The sequence below is a fragment of the Macaca fascicularis genome, chromosome 13 (genome assembly GCF_037993035.2).
Source record: "Macaca fascicularis isolate 582-1 chromosome 13, T2T-MFA8v1.1".
Taxonomy (NCBI): Eukaryota; Metazoa; Chordata; class Mammalia; order Primates; family Cercopithecidae; genus Macaca; species Macaca fascicularis.
In genome coordinates, this window is record NC_088387.1 from 48110902 (window position 1) to 48134705 (window position 23804).

At 42.3% G+C, this 23804-nt stretch overlaps 1 protein-coding gene and 1 long non-coding RNA gene across 17 annotated transcripts in view; one reads left to right on the forward strand and one right to left on the reverse strand.

Moving 5' to 3' along the window:
- STAMBP (STAM binding protein) overlaps nucleotides 1-22486 on the reverse strand; it is a 34702-nt gene extending 12216 nt beyond the window's left edge. For 2 of the 16 annotated variants that reach the window (XR_012422176.1, XM_045369069.2), the window contains exons 1-8: nucleotides 22374-22483; nucleotides 21934-22039; nucleotides 20386-20600; nucleotides 6857-6932; nucleotides 6483-6578; nucleotides 3718-4084; nucleotides 1991-2115; nucleotides 964-1101 (exon numbers count right to left, since the gene is read on the reverse strand). Coding sequence is in view for 5 of the 16 variants with exons in the window: in XM_045369069.2 (XP_045225004.1) it covers nucleotides 964-1101; nucleotides 1991-2115; nucleotides 3718-4084; nucleotides 6483-6578; nucleotides 6857-6932; nucleotides 20386-20588 (1005 nt within the window). In the remaining 11 variants the exon portion in view is untranslated. Of the gene's footprint in view, nucleotides 1-612; nucleotides 721-963; nucleotides 1102-1990; nucleotides 2116-3717; nucleotides 4085-6482; nucleotides 6579-6856; nucleotides 6933-20385; nucleotides 20601-21605; nucleotides 21738-21933; nucleotides 22040-22312 lie in introns of those variants that run through there. The other 14 variants (XR_012422175.1, XM_005575582.4, XR_012422178.1 and 11 more) reach the window with 10 other exon arrangements.
- A 151-nt stretch (nucleotides 22487-22637) lies between these two features.
- Nucleotides 22638-23290, forward strand: LOC123568357 (uncharacterized). Its single transcript, XR_010580404.2, has 2 exons — nucleotides 22638-22687; nucleotides 22962-23290. It is a non-coding gene; the product is annotated as an uncharacterized lncRNA (long non-coding RNA).
- Nucleotides 23291-23804: the final 514 nt, after the last annotated feature.

Genomic DNA, 23804 nt, shown 5'->3' on the forward strand with positions numbered 1-23804 from the left:
TCTGAATTCCACAGTGCCTTCCTGGCACCTCTTGAAACCCTTAGCACATTATGCCCCAGGTGAAGTTATTAATTGTCTATTTATTTAATCTCCTTCATGAGGCTAAAATCATACCTTACTCAAATTTGTATCCCCTGGCAGATAAGGAACAAGTTTTCTCTCCCCCATCTACTACAATGGGGGTGTGGTGGGGATACACAATAACAGGCAAATCACCAACATGAATGTAATAGAACAGAAGAAAGGACGGACGACACACGGGACTGCCTCACACGTCAGTCTTTCCCAAATTCTGGCATACAAGTATGTGTAATCCAAGAATAAGCCAATTTATTTGCAACTCTGTCATACAACATAAAATGCAGCTTGGGTTATGAGAGTGAGGGCTTAAAAAGGAATAGAAAGAAAAATTTAAAAATAATCTTTAGGGAAGGCATCATATTTTACCTGAACATTACCAGAAGGCTGCACAAGATATGCAGACACTTGAAAATCATGTGTATTTATAGCCCTTCTTGTTTATATAAAGATGCTTTAAGAAAGACCAAATGACCAAATGCAAGCACCTGAATTAACCTCCTTGGCTCATTTAAAATATTTTGAGTTATATACCTTTAAGGAACATCATCTGTATACAGTAGGCATAGTCTCTATGGTCAATGTCCACATGTATTCTAGGCCAGCATCCCATCACCAGTCATACTCAGAGGGTAACTAGAACTTTAGGGAAAACAGTTTATTTTTACTAAAAAATAAATAAAAAGTTAAAAAAATTAAAAGCCCTAAGTGGGAAGAAAACAATATTGAAGTACAATAGTCAAGTATGCTAAGGACCGCATCCAAAAGAGAGAAAAACAATAAATAATCTGGATATAATTGACTTTGTTCAAAGAAACACGCAGTGTGTTTATACCACCACGGGAGAGGCGGAGACTAACTCTCAGAGAGCTCAGAATTGCTTACATGAATCCAGCCCAGTGTGATGAGGCCCTGCTGATCCTGTATGAGGAAAAGTTCTTCTTCGTTCTCTGTGTTGCAGTAATCAGACCCAGCACTTTGCTTGGGGATGAGAACATGAGTAATGGTAAATTCATTTCTCATCTGCCAAAGGAGAAAACAGCTGGTCACAATTCTCTGGCGCTCATGTAACTCTGCTCCACTCCATCCCGAAAGTGGAAATGTAAGCATCTATACGAGTGAAAGCCCCTCCCACACAGCAGAAGTCCTGCCACTCAGCGGTTCACAACCTTGGCTGCTCATGCACATTGCCTGGGGTGCTCTGTACAGCAACCGATGCAGAGACCAACCCTAGAACTCTGCAGTCTGGGCAAACATCACAGCCCTGAGGGAATTTCTTGCTGTGCCAAACTGGTCTGCTCAGAAGCTCTGAGTAGAGTACCATTTATCTTCCCTCGCTCAGGTCTAAAATCGTTTTCCTGTCACTGTGTCCGTAAGTCCACCTCATCCCATAAGCCTCAGCTTACATTTACTCCACTTCATTTATTTATTCATTCAGCAGTAATGGGTTAAGTGCCTCCATTCAGTGACCTTTCCTTCCTCAAAATTCTCAATACTTACACTGTACATACTTTTTAGCATGATGGTTAGACTTTAGTGCATGTCTGCCTTCTCCCCAAAGTGACTGGGCACTTTTTGTGGACACATACTATGTGCTTTACATATTTCATATTCCCAGGTCCTACCACAAAGTAGGTACTAAAAAAACTGATATGTAGATAATGACTGGATCTTCCTACCAAGTTTAAAATTAGGTATTTCTTACTAATAGCATTAAAATAATCACTTCAATTCAATCAATCAATACAGGGTCACCAAATTCAATGTGACATGAAATTATGCAATCCACGGTTCCTTCAGTGGAGGGATTGGTACAAAGAGTAACTGGCCCTGGATATTTTCTCTGGGAGTCACAGGATGCCAAGAGGGGAAGAAACAGTTTCGGTTCAGAGAAGAGTTTGGTTTTTTTTACCAGTTTTCCACAGAGAATTCCACATGTCTCCACTCCCCGGGCAGTATTGGCACTGGCTAACTGGAGAAACTGTGGGCACAGTCGCCCGGGCACCACGACATGGCGCAATCCATCGATTGTAGGAACTGTAATGGAGAAAGGAGAAAAGTCTGAGATCACTGAGCCCCACCTCCTCAAGTAGTCCTCACAGCTGGCAGCCCTGGGAGAGCAACATTAAGCCACTGGGATCCCCCCAGCTTCAGGCAGTGAGTGGGGATCTCATTCTAACCGCACCAAAACAAGGGTTGTAAAGTCTCTTCTCCAATCTTGGGCCACAGCTTTAAGGAGCACATTACTTCAAGAAAAGAAAATAGTAGGCTTTAATTATTCAAGTTAAGAAAAGGGCAAACTACTAACTTAAGAAAAGTTTTCTTAAAAATAACCTTAAGAATGTAATTGGATTCTTTGTAACTCAAAGGATAAATGCTTGAGGGGATGGATACCCCATTCTCCATGATGTGCTTATTTCATATTGCATGCCTGTACCAAAACATCTCATGTACCCTATAAATATACCCACCTACTATGTACCCACAAAAACTTAAAAATAAAAGTAAAAAATAAAATTTAGTAGGGAAAAAAGAGACAAGTTCTTTAAACATTCAGGAATTTTCTGTCAGAATCTAATACAAAGAATTAAAAAAATAACCTCCTTGCTGTGGTTTGACTGTGTCTCCCAAAGTTCATGTCATGGAAACTTAACTCCTAATGCAAAATTATTGAGAGGTGGGATCTTTAAGAGGCGATGAGGCTATGAGGGATCTTTGTCTGCCCTTCCACCTTTCTGTCCTGGGATGATGCAGCAAGAAGGCCCCTGCCAGGCCCCTGGATCTTGGACTTCCTACTCTCCAGAACTATGAACCAAATAAATTTGTGTTCATTATAAATTACCCAGCCTCAAGTATTCTGTTATAGCAGCACAAAACGGACTAAGACACTGCCCATTCGTCTGAACTTTTAATTTTAAATCTTTATCTCAGATAATATCAGAGTATGACTTTAAAAGAAATACACTAGTGTAAATTCTTGAGAATGGAAAACAATCTGGGCAGTTATTTACTTCTGAACTTAGTCTTTTGGAAGAAGTTAAAATGCCAAACCATAACAAAATAAAAAATACAGTGTAGTCCCCCAAAAAAGGCACGAACAAAGCAGATCATAAAAAATGCCAAGAATGGACCCAGTTTCCGAACACCATGGAGAAACTCCGTGAGACAGCCAGCAAGCTAAAGTTAGGAAGTGTCTCTCACGGCTGTATTTTCATATTTAAAAAAAAAGGTGGGGGGGCAAAAGATGTTCTGCTTTTGCGTATTCAACAGCAAGATCTGAATTGCTAGAGAGGTAACAAAGTCAGAGCAGGAGACAGTCACACAGCAGTCTGATGATGTTATCTGAGGATTATGAATTAGGTTTGGCAAATTCCTTTCCTTTCAACTAAAAAGTTGATAGTCTGACTTTCAAGAATACTATTAAGCTCTTCAGAAAAGTGACCAGACTAGGTTTCAGCAAAGGCCACTTTTATAATAGAGCCAGTGTATTAGGACACAGTACAGCAATACTTATCAGATGGGTTTCTGTGACCAAAGCTTAATGAGTGGGATCAGGAAGGTAATCTTAGGTTGACCCCATCAGAATGATACTGTTTGGCTGCAACTGAGAAAGAAGAGGACATCAGCAAATGCACTTACTACTTTCTGAGTTGCTTAGTGCTCCAGGTTTCAAGGACCTGTCCACCACAGGTGGCTTAGCTGGCCTTACAGTTGTGTGACAGTCTGAAGGCTGTGTGGATGAGACAGGTGAGGTGGGGAACACATCTAAGGAGGGCTTCTCCAAGTCAGGCACTAGCGGGCCACCTAGGCCAGGGTCCACCTTCCCAAACTCCTGTACAATTTTCAGTCGCTCTTTTTCTAGCTCCTGGTTCCGGATCATCTCCTCGAAGGCATGGAACTGTTCCTGTTCCAATTGCTGCTGCTTCTGTTGTGCTACCCTCTGTTTTTCCTTTTCCAGCTCTTGCTGGATGGCCATGTTTCGGGCCAATTCCTCTGCTTCCTTCTTCTACAAAGAGAGAAAATTTAGGCTAACACTTCACACCTCAGTGACTTCACACTTCAGGAGAACAAGGCTTTTTAGCACAGAGATTTCCAAAATGTACTTCTGCTCTGGCCTGATTACCTAACACAGGCTTCTTGCTTTCCTCAGTATCTTTATACCTATGGAGTTAGTCACCACCCCTTTCTATCCGGCCACTGTACCTATCTCCAGGGACAATTAAAATCCCAATCCTCTCAATATCCTCCTGGCAATGATTCTACCTAATGCACTTTCCTCTTCACTGAAATCTTTTTCTTTTTTTTTTTTGAGACAGGGTCTCACTCTGTTTCCCAGGCTGAAGTGCAATGGCATGATCACAGCTCACTGCAGCCTCGACCTCCCAGACTCAAGCGATCCTCCCACTTCAGCCTCCTGAGCAGGTGGGACCACAGGTGTGCACCACCACACCTGGCTAATTTTTGTATTTTTGGTAGAGACAGGGTTTCGCCATGTTGCCCAGGCTAGTCTTGAACTAATGGGCTCAAATAATCTGCCCACCTTGGCCTCCTGAAGTGCTGGGATTCCAGGCGTGAGCCACAATGTCTGGCCTGAAATCTTGATGCAACTTATTGTCTGTGTTCTCCTAACCTGTATCACTGTTTCATTCTCTCTGTGTCATGTATATATTCTATATTTCAAGCAAGGCTATAAAATAGAACCAGAACTAAACTTATACCTGCTATTTTGGGGATCTCTACTGAATTTTTTTTTTTTTTTTTTTTTTAGAGAGAGAGTCTCACTCTGTCACCCAGACTGGACTGTAGTAGCTAATCATGGCTCACTGCAGCCTCAATCTCCCTGGGCTCAGGTGATCCTCCCATCTCAGTCTCCCCAATAGCTGAAACCAGAGGTGCGTGCCACCACACTAATTTTTGTATTTTTTGTAGAGAGGGGGTTTCACCATGTTGCCCAGGCTGGTCTCGAACTCCTGCACTCAAGCAATCACCCACCTCAGCTTCCCAAAGTGCTAGGATTATAGACATGAGCGACCACACCTGGCCTTCTACTGAATTTTAACCCAAAATGAAGCCTCTGAAATTTTTATGGTTTTTATGTATTTGTTCAACACAGAGTGACATTTTAAGCTAATAAGAAATACTTGAGTGGCACTTTGATTAAAAAAAAAAAAAAAGAAATGCTAAGTAATAACCTCCTCCTTAAAGCTTACACTCATTTGGTGCTTTAGAAATATATACCTCAGGCCGGGCTTGGTGGCTCACGCCTGTAATCCCAGCACTTTGGGAGGCCGAGACAGGCGGATCACGAGGTCAGGAGATCGAGACCATCCTGGCGAACACGGTGAAACCCCGTCTCTACTAAAAATACAAAAAAAATTAGTCGGGCATAGTGGCGGGCGCTTGTAGTCCCAGCTACTCAGGAGGCTGAGGCAGGAGAATGGCGTGAACCTGGGAGGCGGCAGAGCTTGCAGTGAGCGGAGATCGCGCCACTGCACTCCAGCCTGGGCGACAGAGCGACTCCGTCTCAAAAAAAGAGAAATATATACCTCATAGCTGTTCATCCCTCTGCTGATTTTCAACATCAGAGTCCAGAATAGAGACCAGCAGACAGCTACACAACAGCCTGTGAGTGGCTGCAGTATGTATTCACAGCTGGCCACTGACAGCACCCTAGGAGTTTCTCCACATGTTTTAACTGACTCTTCCCAAAAAGGTCATTTGAAAATAGCTTGAAATGGCTGGGTGCAGCGGTTCATGCCTGTAATCCCAGCACTTTGGAAGGCCGAGGCAGGCAGATCACTTGAGGTCAGAAGTTTGAGACCAGCTTGGCCAATATGGTGAAACCTCATCTCTACTAAAAATACAAAAATCAGCCGGGTGTGGTGGCAGATGCCTGCAGTCCCAGTCACTTGGGAGGCTGAGGTAGGAGAATTACTTAAACTGGGGAGGCAGAGTTTGCAGTGAGCTGAGATCGTGCCACTGCACTCCAGCCTAGGTGACAGAGTGAGATTGTCTCAAAAAAAAAAAAAAAAGCTTGAAAAGTCAATTCTTATAAATAGCTTCAGGTATAACCAAATGTTAATCAAACCCTCAAACTGTCTGATCTAAAAACCTATGTTATGGAGAGAATGTTCATTGTTCTTAAGATTCTCACTCTAGATACAGCAGGTAGGCAACAGATTTTCGGTCCCTCAAGTCACTCTCTTCAACAAATAGGCTATATCTGTGTTACAATCCTGAGCCTAACCACTGGTGGTGGTCTACTTTTTTGAGTTTCTGGTCTTTGCCCAAAAAAGGTGAAACAGCACATTAAAAGCACAGGATATACTGAAATGTCATATTACAATCCCAGGGCACAGCCTAAAAAAGCAAAATAATTTTCTTCTTGGCTGTTATATACTGACCTTTTCTTCATTATATTCTGTATATTCTTTGGTATATCGTTTTAACAGTTCTGCCTTCAGCTCTTCTGCTTTGGGAAATGCAATCTCCTTTAATTTCTGAGACACCAAACAGAAAACAGAATTAGAACAATACCAGAAAATTAGAGAATCCAAAAGAAGACTTAAGTCAAGTTGGTGATTGCAACATTTCCCAAAATGATTTAAAATACCCCCTACTGTACCATACCTGCTACTTCAGAACTGTTCTGGTGAAATGGCCTTATTTCCTATTGTAGGATCTGATACTCAGATGCAGAGACTACTACTTTTATCTTGAAGTCAGTCTGTAGTGCTCTGAAGCTTTTAGATGGGCAACAATGATAGTCAAGACCCACCTTTACTGTGTCTTTCTTTTCAGGAATGACAGCAGATTTGTAATCTCGATGCTTTGGTAGTTTCTCAATAAAAAGCCTAAGGAAACAGTTAAAAATGATTATGAAACAAATGGTCCAAATGTCCGTAAGACCCTAAAGCTATGCAACCCCCTTACCTGAAGCCCTTACATGAAATGAAAGGTTCCAGAAGTGCAGCTAGCACACCCAGCTGGGCCATGCTCCCTTCCCATCTCTATCCCCCCTAAAAAGCCAGAGTCTTTTCCTCTACTCTCAAACTAGGCAGCAAGCACCAGATTCCCACAATGAAAAGGATGGCCAAAAAAATTTGTAAAAGCCTTTCATGTGCCCACAAATGTACCTCCAAAGAAAGAGATCTTTTTCTTGTGAGGTGACAGGCTTTCAAAGGAAAGGGCTTCTGTCACAAAGCAGTCTTCAGAGAACAGTTTGGCAGCCATGGGCAGGAAGAGAAAACCATGTTTCCTTACTACTTCTAGTTCTTACGTAACCTTTAACTTTGGCTTTTTTCCTTTGGGATTCATGTTCCTTCAAAGAAGAATATTACTTTGCATCATATAAAATGCATGGAAATACTTAGTGCATGTGTTCTATGCACATAGTATGTGCATATTACATGTTAGTATGTATTGTCTTTGATGAAAAGTGCTTAGATAAATATAAAGATGCTAGATTTCATCTTTTGGTTCTTGTCCTTGGCTCTAAAGCTCAGTGGGGGGAATAAACTGAATCAATTCACAAATCTCTAACATTTAAGACATCTACTTAGGGGCAGTGAAAATAAATAAAAGTCCAGTAACTTGTCACAGAAAGAAAGTAGCAGATTCGGCCGGGCGCGGTGGCTCAAGCCTGTAATCCCAGCACTTTGGGAGGCCGAGACGGGCGGATCACGAGGTCAGGAGATCGAGACCATCCTGGCTAACATGGTGAAACCCCGTCTCTACTAAAAAATACAAAAAAAAAACTAGCCGGGCGAGGCGGCGGGCGCCTGTAGTCCCAGCTACTCGGGAGGCTGAGGCAGGAGAATGGCATAAACCCGGGGGGCGGAGCTTGCAGTGAGCGGAGATCCGGCCACTGCACTCCAGCCCGGGCGACAGAGCCAGACTCCGTCTCAAAAAAAAAAAAAAAAAAAAAAAAAAAAAAAAGTAGCAGATTCAGAATTTCAACATGAGCAGGCTTGCTCCAAAGTCTATTCTTTAACTACTACACCATACTTCTTCCATATGGTTTCTGGAATGTCTAGAAATACTGGAGGGGTTCTGAACAAAGATGTCTTTTAACAGAATTAAGTTGTAATACACAGAAACTGAGATTTAAAAAAAATAAATTGAAGGTAGCTTGTCGATAGCTCTAAAATATTATATTGTAGTTGGGATAAACTCTTTTCTACTTACTGCCCATGGGGCAGGAGTAATTGGAAGAGGAAGCCTCAATAAGGAAAAAAGATGACCCCCACCAAAACAAACTATAAGTCCTCATCCTTTAGTTTTTTTTTTTTTTTTTTTTTTTTGAGACGGAGTCTCACTCTGTCGCCCAGGCTGGAGTGCAGTGGCCGGATCTCAGCTCACTGCAAGCTCCGCCTCCCGGGTTCACGTCATTCTCCTGCCTCAGTCTCCCAAGTAGCTGGGACTACAGGCACCCACCACCACACCTGACTGATTTTTTGTATTTTTAGTAGAGATGGGGTTTCACCATGTTAGCCAAGATGGTCTCAATCTCCTGACCTCATGATCCGCCCACCTTGGCCTCCCAGAGTGCTGGGATTACAGGTGTGAAGTTTCATTTTGATCCAACTTGATAAGGCTCTTCAAGGCAGGGATGGACTCTAAAATAAAAATAGTTCTTTAAAAAGCTTCCTTTTGGATTCATGAAGAAGATATAAAACAGGCTGGGTGTGGTGGCTCATGCCTGTAATCCCAGCACTTTGGGAGACTGAGGCAGGAAGACTGCTTGAGCCCAGGAGTTCAAGACCAGCCTGGGTAACAGAGTGAGACCTTGTCTCTATCTATATTTTTAAATTTATATATATATAAACTAAACAAAACATAAAAAAACCCCACAAAAATTAGCTGGGTGTGATGATATGCACCTGTAGTCCCAGCTGCTTGGGAGGCTGAGGCAGGAGGATCTCTCGATCCCAGAAGCCTGAGCTTACAGTGAGCTTTGATCACACCACTGCACTCCAGCCTGAGTGACAGAGGGAAATCCTGTCTCTATATAAAAAAAAAAAAAATGAAAGAAAGATATAAAACCGTTTCCTTGAAGTCTATATTTAAAAGAAACACAGATTCATTTGTTCAAACCATAAAGTCCTGAAGAATCTATTACAATAAATAAGATTAATTTCTTATATTTTAGAGACTGATAGATAATTCAGTAGAACTCTCACCTTAGCCCCAAAAGCCAAGATACATATTAATATTTACTACCTTTAGCAGGCTGAATGTGCTTTGTATTGAGGCCTGAATCAGCTAAGAAAGTACTATGTCATACAAACACCATGTTTTATGTTCACTTATACTCTCATTACAGAACTAGACTGTGAGCTTCCTGAAGCCAGAGATTTCTATGTTTCCTGCTTCTTTGTATACTCCTTGGAAGTCAGCACAGTGCCTTGTATAAAGAGGCGCTCAATAAATATTTGATGAATAAACATTACATATATGTACATGTATGCATGTATACACAGTAAGTCCTTAATGTTGCTAGATTCTTGGAAACTGTGACTTTAAGCACAATGACATGTAACAAAACCAACTTTACCATGCACTAATTGACATAAACAAGAGTTAAGCTCCTTTGACCTATCCTCGTCACAAAAACACCAGACTTCTAAATACAGACCAAAACACTTCTAATATTAGACACTGAAATAAATGTTAGCTATACATACATTTAAGAAAGACTTATATAAACAAGTACGTAAAGGATTTATCTGCTTATCTAGTCCCAGGTGGCCAGAGTCCATCCCAGCAGCTCAAGGCCAAGGCGGGAACCAACCCTGGAGAGGATGCCATCCCATCGCAGGGCACACTCACACACACACTTGCACTCATTCAGACTGGGGACAATTCAGACATGCCAGTTCACCTAATGTGCAGACCTTTGGGATATGGGAAAAAGCTTGAATACCCAGAGAAAATCCACACAGACATGGGGAGAATGTGCAGACTCCACACAGACAGTGGCCCCAGGCAGGAATGGATTTTTCTTTTCTCATCAACATTAAAACGAAACGACATTGGACAAAACGACATTATTTGACAACCTGCCATATTTATTTACTTTGCTTTGTAAGTAAATAAAGAAACAGGAAGTATATACAGAAATGAGGGCAGGGGAAATAGAACAGATAAGAGTAGGCGTGAAACTTTTCACCAAATACCTTTCTATATTACTTTGACTTTGAACCATGTAATGGAATCTAGTTTATAAGTAAAACAAAAAACAAACAAACAAAAAAACCCCTCCCAGACCTGTACATGAATAGCTTTCCCTTGCTTCAACAACTGTATCCAGTTGTTTTCTGAATGGAGACAGATAGGCAAAAAGGTCTCCTGAAACAGATGATTCTCCTGAAACAATGGGCAACATAATCCATTACTCATACTGGAGGTAAAAGAACTTAGTGGTTAGGAGGGCTGGCTCTGGAGCCACTATGCCTGGGCTCAAATCCTAGTTTTGCCACTTACTAACTGTATGACGCTGGGCAAGTCACTTAATCTCACCATTACTCAGTTATCTGCAGGGGTGTCCAAACTTTTGGCTTCCCTGGGCCACACTGGAAGAAGTGTCTTGGCCCATACATAAAATACACTAACACTAACTAGCTAATGAGCTTTAAAAAAGGTGATATTGGCCGGGCGAGGTGGCTCAAGCCTGTAATCCCAGCACTTTGGGAGGCCGAGACGGGCGGATCACGAGGTCAGGAGATCGAGACCATCCTGGCTAACACAGTGAAACCCCGTCTCTACTAAAAAATACAAAAAAATAGCCGGGCGAGGTGGCGGGCGCCTGTAGTCCCAGCTGCTCGGGAGGCTGAGGCAGGAGAATGGCATAAACCCGGGAGGCGGAGCTTGCAGTGAGCTGAGATCCGGCCACTGCACTCCAGCCTGGGCGACAGAGCGAGACTCCATCTCAAAAAAAAAAAAAAAAAAAAAAAAAAAAAAGGTGATATCTGCCACCATAGGTAAGCAAAAAAGTCCTTGAATTCAAAGGGTTGGACATGGCCTGTCTATAAAATTGTATAGACGGAGACAAACTAGTACTCCCTGACAGGCTTGCTGTAACACTTAAAGAGATAATAAAATGCTAAACACAGTATCTAGTATACAGTCAATATTTGCTATGGGTTTGATTTTTTTAACAAATAAACAAAAAATGTGAGCAAGAATAAGAGATGAAGATGCTAACACTAGCATCATGTACAGGTCTGGGAGTTTTTTCTTTACTTATAAACTAGATTCCATGACATGGTTCAAAGTTCTATCCCTAGAGACTTTCTAGGGATAGAAAGCGGTGGCCCAGATGTATACTGTTCTCTGGGGTTATATCTGGTTGCAGCCTGGAGAGAGGAAATGTACCAAAGTAAACAAAGATATGATGGCAAAAACACAAGCAAAATGATGTAATAAACAATGAAAAAAGAAGACATAAGCAGAAAAGTAAATACAAAAGGTGAATATATGAAATAATGCTGAATCTACTCATAATTAAAGAAATTCAAATTAGGATGAGATACTATTTTCCTCCATCAGATTGGCAAAGGCGTAAAGGTTGATTATACCTGGTATAGAGAAATGGGGCTTAAAGGTTGATTATACCTGGAATAGAGAAATGGGATCCCCACACAGTGTTAGCAAGATTGTAAATTAATATAACCTTTTATCTTAAGAGAGGGAAAATGGAAGCTAATTATTCAAAATTTAAAATGTGTATATCCTTTATTTTTAATTTGTATTATTTAATTAATTAATTAATTAATTTTGGGGGGGACAGTGTCTTGCTCTGTCCCCCAGGTTGGAGTGCAGTGGGGCAATCTCGGCTCACTGCAACCTCTACCTCCCAGGTTCAAGTGATTCTCCTGCCTCAGCCTCCTGAGTAGCTGCGATTAGAGGCACCTGCTATCCTGCCCAGCTAATTTTTGTAGGTTTAGTAGAGGTGGGGTTTCACGCCATGTTGACCAGGCTGGTCTCCAACTCCTGACCTCAGGTGATCTGCCTGCGTCAGCCTCCCAAAATGCTGGGATTACAGGCGTAAGCCACTGCATCCAACTTAAAATGTGTATATCCTTTAAACTCACAATTCTATCTCTAGGAATTTATCCTAGAGATCATTATAAAATAGTACAAAGATATATGTATAAAAATATTCAATACAGCATTGTTCAAAAAGGTAGAAAAAACTGAAAAAAAAAAAAAAGAAAAGAAACCCAGAAACCTAAATGTCCATCAATAGGGTATTGTTTAAAAAATAACGTACATTCAGGCCGGGCGCGGTGGCTCACGCCTGTAAACCCAGCACTTTGGGAGGCTGAGACGGGTGGATCACGAGGTCAGGAGAATGAGACCATCCTGGCTAACACGGTGAAACCCCGTTTCTACTAAAAAAATACAAAATACTAGCCGGGAGAGGTGGCGGGCGCCTGTAGTCCCAGCTACTCGGGAGGCTGAGGCAGGAGAATGGCGTAAACCAGGAGGCGGAGCTTGCAGTGAGCTGAGATCGAGCCACTGCACTCCAGCCTGGGCGACAGAGTGAGACTCCGTCTCAAAAAAAAAAAAAAAAAAATTATGCGCATTCAAATGTGAAGACAATGTAATCATTCACCCGTTCATTCAGTGAATATTTACTGAGCATCTACTATGGGGTCCAGATTATTCTAAACGTTGGGGATATGGCAGTGAACAACACAGTCAAAAATTCCTCCCCACCATAGAGTGTACATTACAGTGGGGGAACAGACAATAAACAGAAGTATGCTAGGAAAGTCATTAATAGGGAAGGGGGATAGAAAGTGATAGGGGAATGGTTGAAATTTTAGATAGAGCAGCTAAGGAAGTCATCAGCAAGAAGGAGGCAACTGAGTAAGGACTAGACAAGAGTGAGCCATGAATCTGGGACTGTTCCGGAATCATGTTCCAGGCAGATGGAATAGCCCTGAGGCAGAATGAGATGGCTCAGTATGTCCTGATATGGAAGACACTACTGTGAAGAAAGCAAGTCGCAGAACAGAATACGTGGTATGAACCCATTGATGCTTTAAGGAAAAGGACATATGGGGGCCCCAAGAGCTTAATCACATCTCATCCATGCCAGAAATACAATATTGGCCACCTCTGATAGATGAAACTTCTCTTTTCACTTTAATGTCTCCCTTGTAGTGTTTGAAAAAAATTTTAAATCATGAATAAGTGTTCATTTTGTATAAAAACAACTAATTCAAAAAGTCAAGCAAAAGTTCTTTAACATGGATGCATTAAGGATCCTCATCTTGATTCCTCCAGTCTTAAAAGTTACTCAGCATAGTAAGCATGATCATACATGAAACCTTCTTCAGTCTATAAACCCCATACCCAGCAAACATCTTCAACACAGGTGACAGTTCATTTTCAGCAAGAGGTTTGATGTTCCAAGAGGCTCACATAGCAGACAGGAATTGCCTGAATACTCTCACTCCCTTCTGGGCAGCCTAGTTGATGACCATAAAAAGCTGTGAAAGAATCCACTGCCTGGTTTATTGTCTGTGCTCATCATGAAAATATGTACTGATTTAATATGCTGAACTCTTTCTTCTATACCGGGGTCTGCAAAAGGCAAAGCATTCCTACATTAGGGAAGCTACTGAGGGGGGAAATATGCCTGAGATCATTAAGATGCCTGAACTGCTCCAGGAAAAGGAACAAACATGCCTTTTAAAATCCTGAAGTAAAGAAAGTATCCACAAAAGGTCTAGAACAATGATTCTCTGTAGTAGGGGAGGCAGAGGAGTGGTGAGGTAGATGTATACTCCCCTCTCTTTTCTCCTTGGTTGTAGTAACTGCCAAAGTTGAGCCACTGTTATTGATAGGAAAATACTAAGTAAAATACAATAGAAAACAGACTGAGAATCACTGAGCTAGAATTTCTTTGCAATTGCTGTGATTTTCTGTTCACAGAATCAGAACCAGGATTTTAAAGGTATCTCCAAGAAAAGTGAAGGTAGCTACATTAATTACTTCAGTAAAGCCAATACAACAAAATTCCAAATTAAACCCTAAATCCCACAAACCAAGTAAATGAGCTGCAAAATCTCATTCCCACCAAAATCTCCTAGCAGTTCATCATTTTAAATGGTCCTATAAGTGACAGGGACAAATTCCCCATATCAGTCTTGCTGTTAACACTAACATGTCACTCAAAATAACACTAAGTGACATAAAAAACAATTCCTTAGGCATCCATGTACTCTTAATCCTATCCCCTCTTGCCTTCTGAGGAGTTTATTACTACAACTAAGCTCTCTTCTGGACCGTCAGCCTCTGCTCCTCCATAGGCTCCTTTTCCATCAGCAAAAACATGCTCTAAAATCTCGCAACTTAAAATATATACACACGTTCACACGCTCCTTGTCCCGCTTCAACTAGTTCCCCATTTTTCTACTTCGCTTCCCATCCAAACTTCTCCAAAGAGTTGTCTACACCAGGGGTTGGCAAACTACAGCTGTTGTGCCAAATCCAGCTAACCATCTGTTCTTGTAAATAAAGTGTCATTGGAACCAGTCACATCCATTCATTTGTGTTGTCTATGGCTACTTTCATGCTATAAAGCAGAGGTAGTGAGAGAGAGAGCAAGTAGCCTACAAAACCAAAAATTTTTACTCTCTGGTCCCTTATAGAAAAAAAAAATTGCCACCTTCAGCTCTATACCCTTTGCCTCCACTTTCTTACTGTCCATTCACCTTTCTACCCATTCTAATTAGGGTCTCTGTAATCCATCCAGCGAAACTGCTTACCAACATCACCCATGACATTATCTTACCAAACCCAAAGGCCAATCTTCTGTCTTCACCCATCTGACATAGATGGCTACTCTCCTTTTTCAACACTAACCTCTTTTGGCTCCCATGACACCACACCATTCTCTCTTGGATTTCCTCCTGCCTCTTGAACCTTCCTTCAAAGAAAGTCTCCCCTGTTGACTCTCCCTCCATTAACTAACCTCAGGGCTCAGTCCTAGGCTCCTTCTCTTCTCATTCCATAGTCTTATTAAGAAAGATTCTTGGCCGGGCGCGGTGGCTCAAGCCTGTAATCCCAGCACTTTGGGAGGCCGAGACGGGCGGATCACGAGGTCAGGAGATCGAGACCATCCTGGCTAACACGGTGAAACCTCGTCTCTACTAAAAATACAAAAAAAAAACTAGCCGGGCGAGGTGGCGGGCGCCTGTAGTCCCAGCTACTCGGGAGACTGAGGCAGGAGAATGGCGTGAACCCGGAAGGCGGAGCTTGCAGTGAGCTGAGATCGCGCCACTGCACTCCAGCCTGGGCGACAGAGCGAGACTCTGTCTCAAAAAAAAAAAAAAAAAGAAAAAAAAAGAAAAACAGCGCACCACTGCTTCTTTTGAAAATAGTCTGAATAAGAATAAAATGAATTTCTACAGAGGAAAAAAAAAAAAGGAAAAGAAAATCTCAGCCATTCTCATGACTTCGGAACCATCTGTATGCTGAGGACTCCCTTGTCTGTATTTCCAGCCCAGACCTCAGTCTTCTGAGTTCAGACTGGTACATTCGACCTTGACATCTCTACTTGGATATCTCACAGGCATCTCAAATTTTAACAGGTCAAAAAAAACCCAAACGTGAACAGTTAAATCCCCCTGCTACCCAGCCCTCTTTAGATCCCACTTTTCCCATCTCAATACATGGACTACCCCATCGTTTAAGTCGTTCAAGGCAGAAACATGACATCAACCTCCACAGTATCTTTTTCCCTAAGCGATCAGTAAGTCCTATGGACTTGACCTCCAAAATACCAAATCCATCTGTCTCTTTCCATGTTGCCACACTACTTCAAGCCATCAGCCTGCAAGAATTTCCTAACTAGTCTCCCTGCCTTCTCTTAACACTTGCTCCACCATTTACCACACAACAGCGAAAATTTATACTTTAAAAAAATTGGTTGGGCATGGAGGCTCACACCTGTCATCCCAGCACTTTGGGAGGCTGAGAAGGGAGGATCGCTTGCATTCAGGAGTTTGAGACCAGCATGGGCAACATTAGTGACGTCTTTTTTTTTTTTTTTGAGACCGAGTCTTGCTCTATCACCTACGCTGGAGTGCAGTGTTGCGATCTCGACTCACTGAAACCTCTGCCTCCCGGGTTCATGCAAGTCTCCTGCCTCAGCCTCCCGGGCAGCTGGGATTATAGACGTGGGCCACCACGCCCAGCTAAATTTTGTACTTTTAGCAGAGATGGGGTTTCACCATGTTGGCCAGGCTCGTCTCGAACTCCTGGGTGGCCTCCCAAAGTGCTGAGATCACAGGCGTGAGCCACCGTGCCTGGCTGAGACCTCATCTCTTTAAAAAAACAGTAAGTAAATTTAGGTCTGAATCCCACTTAAAACTTTTCAGTGGTTTGCTGTTACTCTTAAGATAAAAAACAGACTCCTTACCATGGCACATAAAGTCCTGCATGATCCAGCCCTACTTGCCTCTCCAGGATTACCTGGAGTCATCCTCCCTCTTCTCTGGCTATACTCCTAACACAATGATCTTTCAATCCCCAGAACATGCTAAGGTCTTTCCCACTTAAGCACTTCTAAACATATAGTTACCTGTGTTTTAATACTCTGCCCTACGCTCTTGGAATGATCAACTTTATTGCATCCCTCAAATCTCAGCTTAAATCTTGTCTTCTCAGACAGACCTTATCCTGACTATTCTAGTCATAAACCCCTGCTTATTCTCTATCACAGTACTCTTTTCATTGCCTTCATAGCGTTTTCCTTATTTCTTGACTACAGCTGACTTTTGGACAACATGGGTTTCAACGGTGTGGGTCCATTTATACATGGATTTCCTTCTGCCTCTGCCACCCCTGAGACAGCAAGACTAACCCCTCCTCTTCCTCAGCCTTCTCAACATGAAGATGATGAGGATGAAGACCTTCATAATGATCCACTTCCTCTTAACAAATAGTATCTATATTTTCTATTCTTTATGATTTTCTTAACATTTTCTTTTCTCAAGCTTACTTTTCTGTAAGAATATAGTACATAATACATACAATATACAAAGTATGTGATAATTGACTATGTTATCAATAGGCTTCCAGTCAACAGTAGGCTATTAGTAAAGTTTCTGGGGAGTCAAAAATTATACATATATATATATTTTTTTCTTTTTTTTAGACACGATCTCGCTCTGTCCCCAGGCTGGAGTGCAGGGGCGTGATCTCGGCTCACTGCAACCTCCACTTCCTGAGCTCAAGCAATTCTCCTGCCTCAGTCTCCCAAGTAGCTGGGGTTATAGGCACCCACCACCATACCAGGCTAATTTTTGTATTTTTAGTGGAGATGGGGTTTCACCATGTTGACAAGGTTGATCTTGAACTCCTGACCTCAAGTGATCCATCCACTTCGGTCTCCCAAAGTGCTGGGATTACAGGCATGAGCCACTGTGCCCAGCACTATGTATATTTTTGATTGCATGGGGGATTGGTGCTAACCTCTGTGTTGTTCAAGGGTCAATAGTATTTATTTGCTGTTTATTGTCTTCTCCCATACCTATAAAGGAACACCAATAAGGACAGGGGCCATTTTACTCACTGCTGTCCAGGACCTACTGCAGTGCCATGCAGATAGCAGGTATATTCAATACATACGTACTGAATGAATATGGTCTTTGCCCTGAAAGCCCTTTCTATTGTGGGGCAAAAGGATTCTGAAGGCACTTCAGAAAATACCTGGTAGAGTGATTCCACGATCCTACTGAACTTTCTGAATTAGTGTTTCTCCAAAGGAATTGTGCCCCTGGGTTTCATTCTGAGAGAACAATCTACAAGCTTATAGGAAATACATAAGAATATTCTTTCTACCAGTAGTAGAGTATATAAAGAGGACAGAGTAAAAAAAACTGCTGAGGAAAATAAATCGTGTGCCTAGGAGTGAAAAACTCCTAATAGCAAAGAGAAGCAGAAATATAATTATAATTCTGTGAAACCTTAACAACACTGAGGCCACATGACATGGCATAATGGCATTAAAGAACTACAGATCTTTAAGGAAACAGGTGTTAAATTAAAGCTGCCTCCAAAGATAGTGAACTGTAACCTAACTTAATGTATAAACAAACTGTAACTTAACGTAAGAGTTAGGTTACAAGCATAACAAATAGCTGAGTCTCAGCCAATCATAGCAGCTGAAACCTCCAGCCAATCGGAGGCTAAAGGCTGCCAAAACATGACCAAATAAGGCAAACAAAGAACTGTAGCCAATCAGGCTATTTCTGTATCTCATTTCCTTTTCTCTGACTATAAATATAACCTGCACAACCTCCACTATGGGGTGGAACATTCTGCACCACTTTTGGTCCTGAGTGTTCCCTGAACCTTTTTCTACTGGATTAAACTCTGTTAAATTTAACTTGTCTAAGGTTTTCTCCTCCTAACACAGGCAACAATTCTAAATAAAAAAGACAATAGCAGTCCCATTTCTCCACTCTACAATTACAATATGAATCCTACACAGTCCACTCTTCCACATACTTTTGTTTGGAGCACTGGTTCTCAAACAGAGGTGATCCTGCCCCTCGGAGAACATCAGATAATGTCTGGTGACATTTTTGGCTGTCACACTGTGCGGAGGGGGCATACTGGCATCTAGTGAGCAGAAACCAGGGATGCTGCTAAACATTCTGTAACACACAGAACAGCTCCCACCACAAAGAATTATTTAGTCCAAAAGGCCAACAGGGCCAAAATTGAAAAGCCCTGCTTTAGAGGAGTATGTGATCAAAAACTTAATGTGATAAAACTGGTATGTGTGTATCATCTCTTGGAAGATATCTAAGAAGCTACTAAGAGTGATTGTCGCTAGGGAGGAGAACCGAGGGTTTGGGGGGAAAGAGGAGTGTGTGGGGACACTTTTTTTTTTTCTTTTTTTTGGAAACAGAGTCTTGCTTTGCCGTCTAGTCTGGAGTCCTGGAGTGCAGTGACACAATCTCGGCTCACTACAACCTCTGCCTCTTGGTTTCAAGCGATTCTCCTGCCTTAGCCTCCCAAGTAGCTGGGATTACAGACACATTCCACCATGCCCGACTAATTTTTGTATTTTTAGTAGAGATGGGGTTTTGCCATGTTGGCCAAGCTGGTCTTGAAATCCTGACCTCAGGTGATCTGCCCGCCTCGGCCTCCCAAAGTGCTGGGATTACAGGCGAAAGCCACTGCACCTGGCCGAGACTTACTTTTTAACTATAATTATTCTTTTGTGCCTCTGAATTCTGTACTATATATATGTTACCTACTCAAAAATCAGTAGTAAAATAAAAAACCAAAAAACAGCCAGTATGACTCATGACTATGATCTCAAAAGACTACCTCTGACTCTAGAACATTACTAAATGGAAAACAAGAACAGGACCTATGTTGTAGAACAAATCCTGAATTAGGAGTCAGAAAACCAAGGTTTTGTCACTTCAAACATGAGCATATCACCAAACACTGAGTTTGTTTCCTCATATGTAGAATGTAGGGTAGTGTGCCCTATTCCATGCATACAGAACTGTGAAGATCCAATGAAATTATGCAGGTGAACTACACTGTGAGCTACTAAGAACCAAATACATTGTAATTATTTTTTTTAAAGTTCTGGTATTGTGAAAGACCAAGATTAGAAATGATAAAAAGACCTTTAACATTATTCCCTTTCTAAATTACGTATCATTTCATTGTCAATGGAGTTTTAGAATTTGTTTGCTGTTAATAGTACTGAAATCTTCTACTTATGCTGCCTACCCTAAGATGATAAACAACTCAAGGGAAAGGTCTTATTATGATGAGTCACACGAACTGTAGGCAGTTACTAATTATTTGATGATTTGCATGATTATGATAAAGGTTAAGAGGAAAAAATTTTTTCCTGTATCACTAAATTTGCTACAAAATAAGTACAAGTGAGGAATGTCGGCTTTGCTAGACCCCAACAATAATCCTATGATTGGCTGCTTTAGTAGAAAGAGAACAGTAAAAGCATTCATCAGTACATAACATGTCTAGTTTAACCACCAACTCTTTTGTCTAACAGCTGGGCTATGTGGGCATAGGCCAAAGAACTAAGTCTCTTACTCATAAATTACTGAGTCATGAAAATAACACCTTCAGCACTCATGTCTTTGAATGGCAAGGACAGCCAATATGTAGGAGTTGCCAGCAAAAATGATTAATGTTGATGATATTGTGAAGTTCTGTGGTTTTAGCAATTCTGAGCCAAATAGGCAAGGCACCAGTCACCAGAAAGGAAAAAGGAAACTGTAGGTGTCTTACGTGATATACTTGTTATAGAGGATGAAGGCATGTTCAATGTTGCCTTCCTCAGAGTAAATGGATGCCATTCGGATAATCTCAACTCCAGAGCGGAAGTACCGACGGGGTGGAATGTCTTCATTCACCTCTACCGCACTACCCAGCTGGGAGAGAGCCCTCACCCGGTCTTCGGGCGGGAGGCTCACATCTCCATGGTCAGACATCAGGACCAAGTTCTGAGACAGAAAAAACAGATGGCATGAATACCATTGCCCCCATCATCCCAGCACAGTCTTACAGTTTATCTCACAGACCTCTATCTTAAGAAGAAAGTATAAGAGAAACATACCAAATGCTGTGGTGCCTATTAAATAAGGACTTTCCTACAAGAAGGCTGAGACCCTCAAGGAAGTCCAAATCATAACAATGAGAGGACTGGCAGACTTGAAAACGTACAACCCCTGTGCCATAATTAGGTGTTATAAGGAGTAGAACCACAGTGGGCCAACCAAAAGCTCAGTTCAAGTTAATCAAATTCTTGCCATTAAGTGACTCTACCCACAGCACTGTAAGAGTGGGAACAGCATCTTTTATTTTCTATTATTTCTCCTTCCAGATACCCACATACCTCCACCCCAGTACCTGGCACAGTGCACTCAGTGAACTTTCGTAAGGATTGTTCACTGACTTCAAGGTTGACCATTTTAATCTAATCTGAGAGTAACTGACATCTTCTGTGGTGTCCTTTTTCATATTTGAGCCCAAGGTGAGTTAGGGGAACTGGTCTGGGAATTAATGCTCATAATTGTAACTCTGCTCACTAAACTACTATAGTCAATCTATAAAATCATTCATTTATCATTATCATGGCAAGAGATTTGAATCTTGAAAACATTTACTCATCTTCATAGACTAAACACTCTGAATAACAAAAAGGCACGATGGTAACTTGCATTGCAAAAACCCCTGGGGTCCCAAAACTCCAGTAATTCTAGTCTTTCTAGATATAGTTGCTGTTAGAATCAGACTCCAAATTCCAACCAGATATCGCCACTGTCATCTCCAAAATAAATCTGGGCATTTGACACACATTGCATTACAGCAGACCCTAATCAGTATGCTCTAGAATATACAAACTACAGTAGAATAAATCTTGGAATTCAAGGCCCTGTGGCAACTGGCCCTCCCCAACAGAGATCTTTTGCTTCAGTCAGGATTCCAATCTGCCCAGGCATCCTCACATTTCAGTTTCATTTGTCTATCCAGTTTTTCTTTTCTACTACAACTCTTCCCTCAGGGGTAGTCTTCTCTCAGTCAATTCCCTCTTTAGGTCTCTTCAATATTCGGATCACAATTCTTTCACAAAGCTTCCCCTCTAAAACACCCTCACTAAGAGCACAAAAGCCGTGAGGACTACTAAGGAGGCAGAGATAGTCCATCTCTCACGAGGCCTCTTTAGGGACTAGGAAAGCCGCAAACATATCTAAAACCTCCCCAAGTAATTAGTAAACCTAGTCCACAGTCCATGAAAGTTAACTGAAACAGAGGATGCTCGTTGCATCTCAGTACCTCTTGGGAGAGGTTCTTGTGGGTTAAGAAAGGAACCACCTCCCGAGGCCAGGAAGCGGCGCCGGTTACCACCCGGTTGAGCAATTCCAAAAAGGGGAAGCAGCATCTGCAAGTGAGGGGGGAAAGGCGGCGTGAAGGACCGAGGGGGAAAAACGAGGAGGAGAAAGGAAGTAGCAGGAATGAGCGGAGGGGGCATATACAGTGGGGAGGGCTCTATCGACAACTGTTTGAGGAACCCTCTTGAAGGCACTCAAGACCAACTTGCCAACCCCAGGCACAATCATCCAGGGTTTTCGGGATCTTTCAAACGCAGGAGCCAGGGAAGCGCTGGGCCTGGCTGGTCAGGCGCCAGCCCGCGGAGACCGAAGCCTTCGGGTACCTCGAGCGAGGCAAGCCGGGCAGGGGACTCGGGGAGAGAAGGCTGCAGGCCCCACACTCACGGCGGCCGCTCCCCTTCAGAGTCCGACCACGCTTGGAGGCCCTGCACCACCACGTTCCCGGGACCCTTCCCCACCTTTCCCAGCGGATGACACTCGGAGGTTCCGGAAACGTCACATCCGGCGCCCGCTCCGCCCACTCCCGCTCGTCTGTCTATTACATTCCCAATGATTTAGGACTTGGAATGGAGAGCTAGTAGGTGGGGCTAGAATCGGCACCTGCGGAAAATCCGACCAATGAGGAGCGAACGACACAGCGGCCATCTTGGTAAAGGAAAAGGAACAAGGAAGAAGATGGAACTAATGACCAAGCTAAGGTTTGCTTTTAAAATTATTTTGATTTGGGGTAGCCCCTCATGACACTCACAATACTGCTGCATTTAAGGAGGGATTGCTGATCCCAGTACAACTGCAGACTTAGCTAAACTAACCAGGATTTATAAATTGGGGACAGAAAGTCTTTCGAATGTATTTTTTAGCTTGTATTATACTCTACACAAAATTGGTAGTCTTAGTTATTAGGCAATATCTAACACTAATATTATTCCTTAGGAAAGAACATAAGTCTAACTTTTTGTTTTTTTTTTAAAGACAGGGTCTTTCAGTGCCACCCAGGCTGGCACAGGAGTGCAGTGGCGTGATCATAGCCCACTGTGGTCTCCAACTTATGGACTCAAGCGATCTTCCTGCCTCCGCCTCCCAAAGTACCGGGATTACTGGCGTGTGCCACCGCACCCAGATGAGACTAACGTTTTAATGTCAAAAAACCTATAAAATATTCAGAAAAAAAAGAGTTTAATCTCTAAGAGCCATTGTGCAAAAGCAGTGAAGACCCAAAGATCTGTATGACACTGTTCCTGCCCTGAGACCGGGACAAGGTGGTTTTATGCATCAAATACAGAATGGCACGTTCTGCACGTAGATGTGTGTCTGTGTGAATCCATATACATCCTTTTTCCGGAAAGGTCCTACAAGCTTGCTAGTGATTCTGTCTCAGGAGACTTTGTGAAACATTAGGCTTTGGTTTAAAAGTCTAAGTCTCTGGGGGCCACTTTCCCAAAATTTGGGAGCCTTGCTGTGAGTTTGTTAGTGTGATGGCATGACGTATTATTCAAGGTCTAGCTTAAAGCCCTAATTCAGGTGTTGCCTCCTCCACCTAGCCAGCCTCCAGATCTCTCATTTCTCCCAAACTCTGTTGTGTATATATCAGTTGGAGTTAGGTGAAGTGATTCTGTGTAGTCATCAACTTTTCAGACTTAGGGTTGAAGTACTTACTTGCATCATCACCTCTCCTTCTGCCCCCAGCAAGCACTAATATGCATGGGTCTACTGTCAACACTCATGGATCTACTACAGATAGATCTGGGAAGATAACTGTACAGGGCACGCTATTGTGTCTTCAAAACTCTCTCTACTGACTCTCTTCAGAACGTA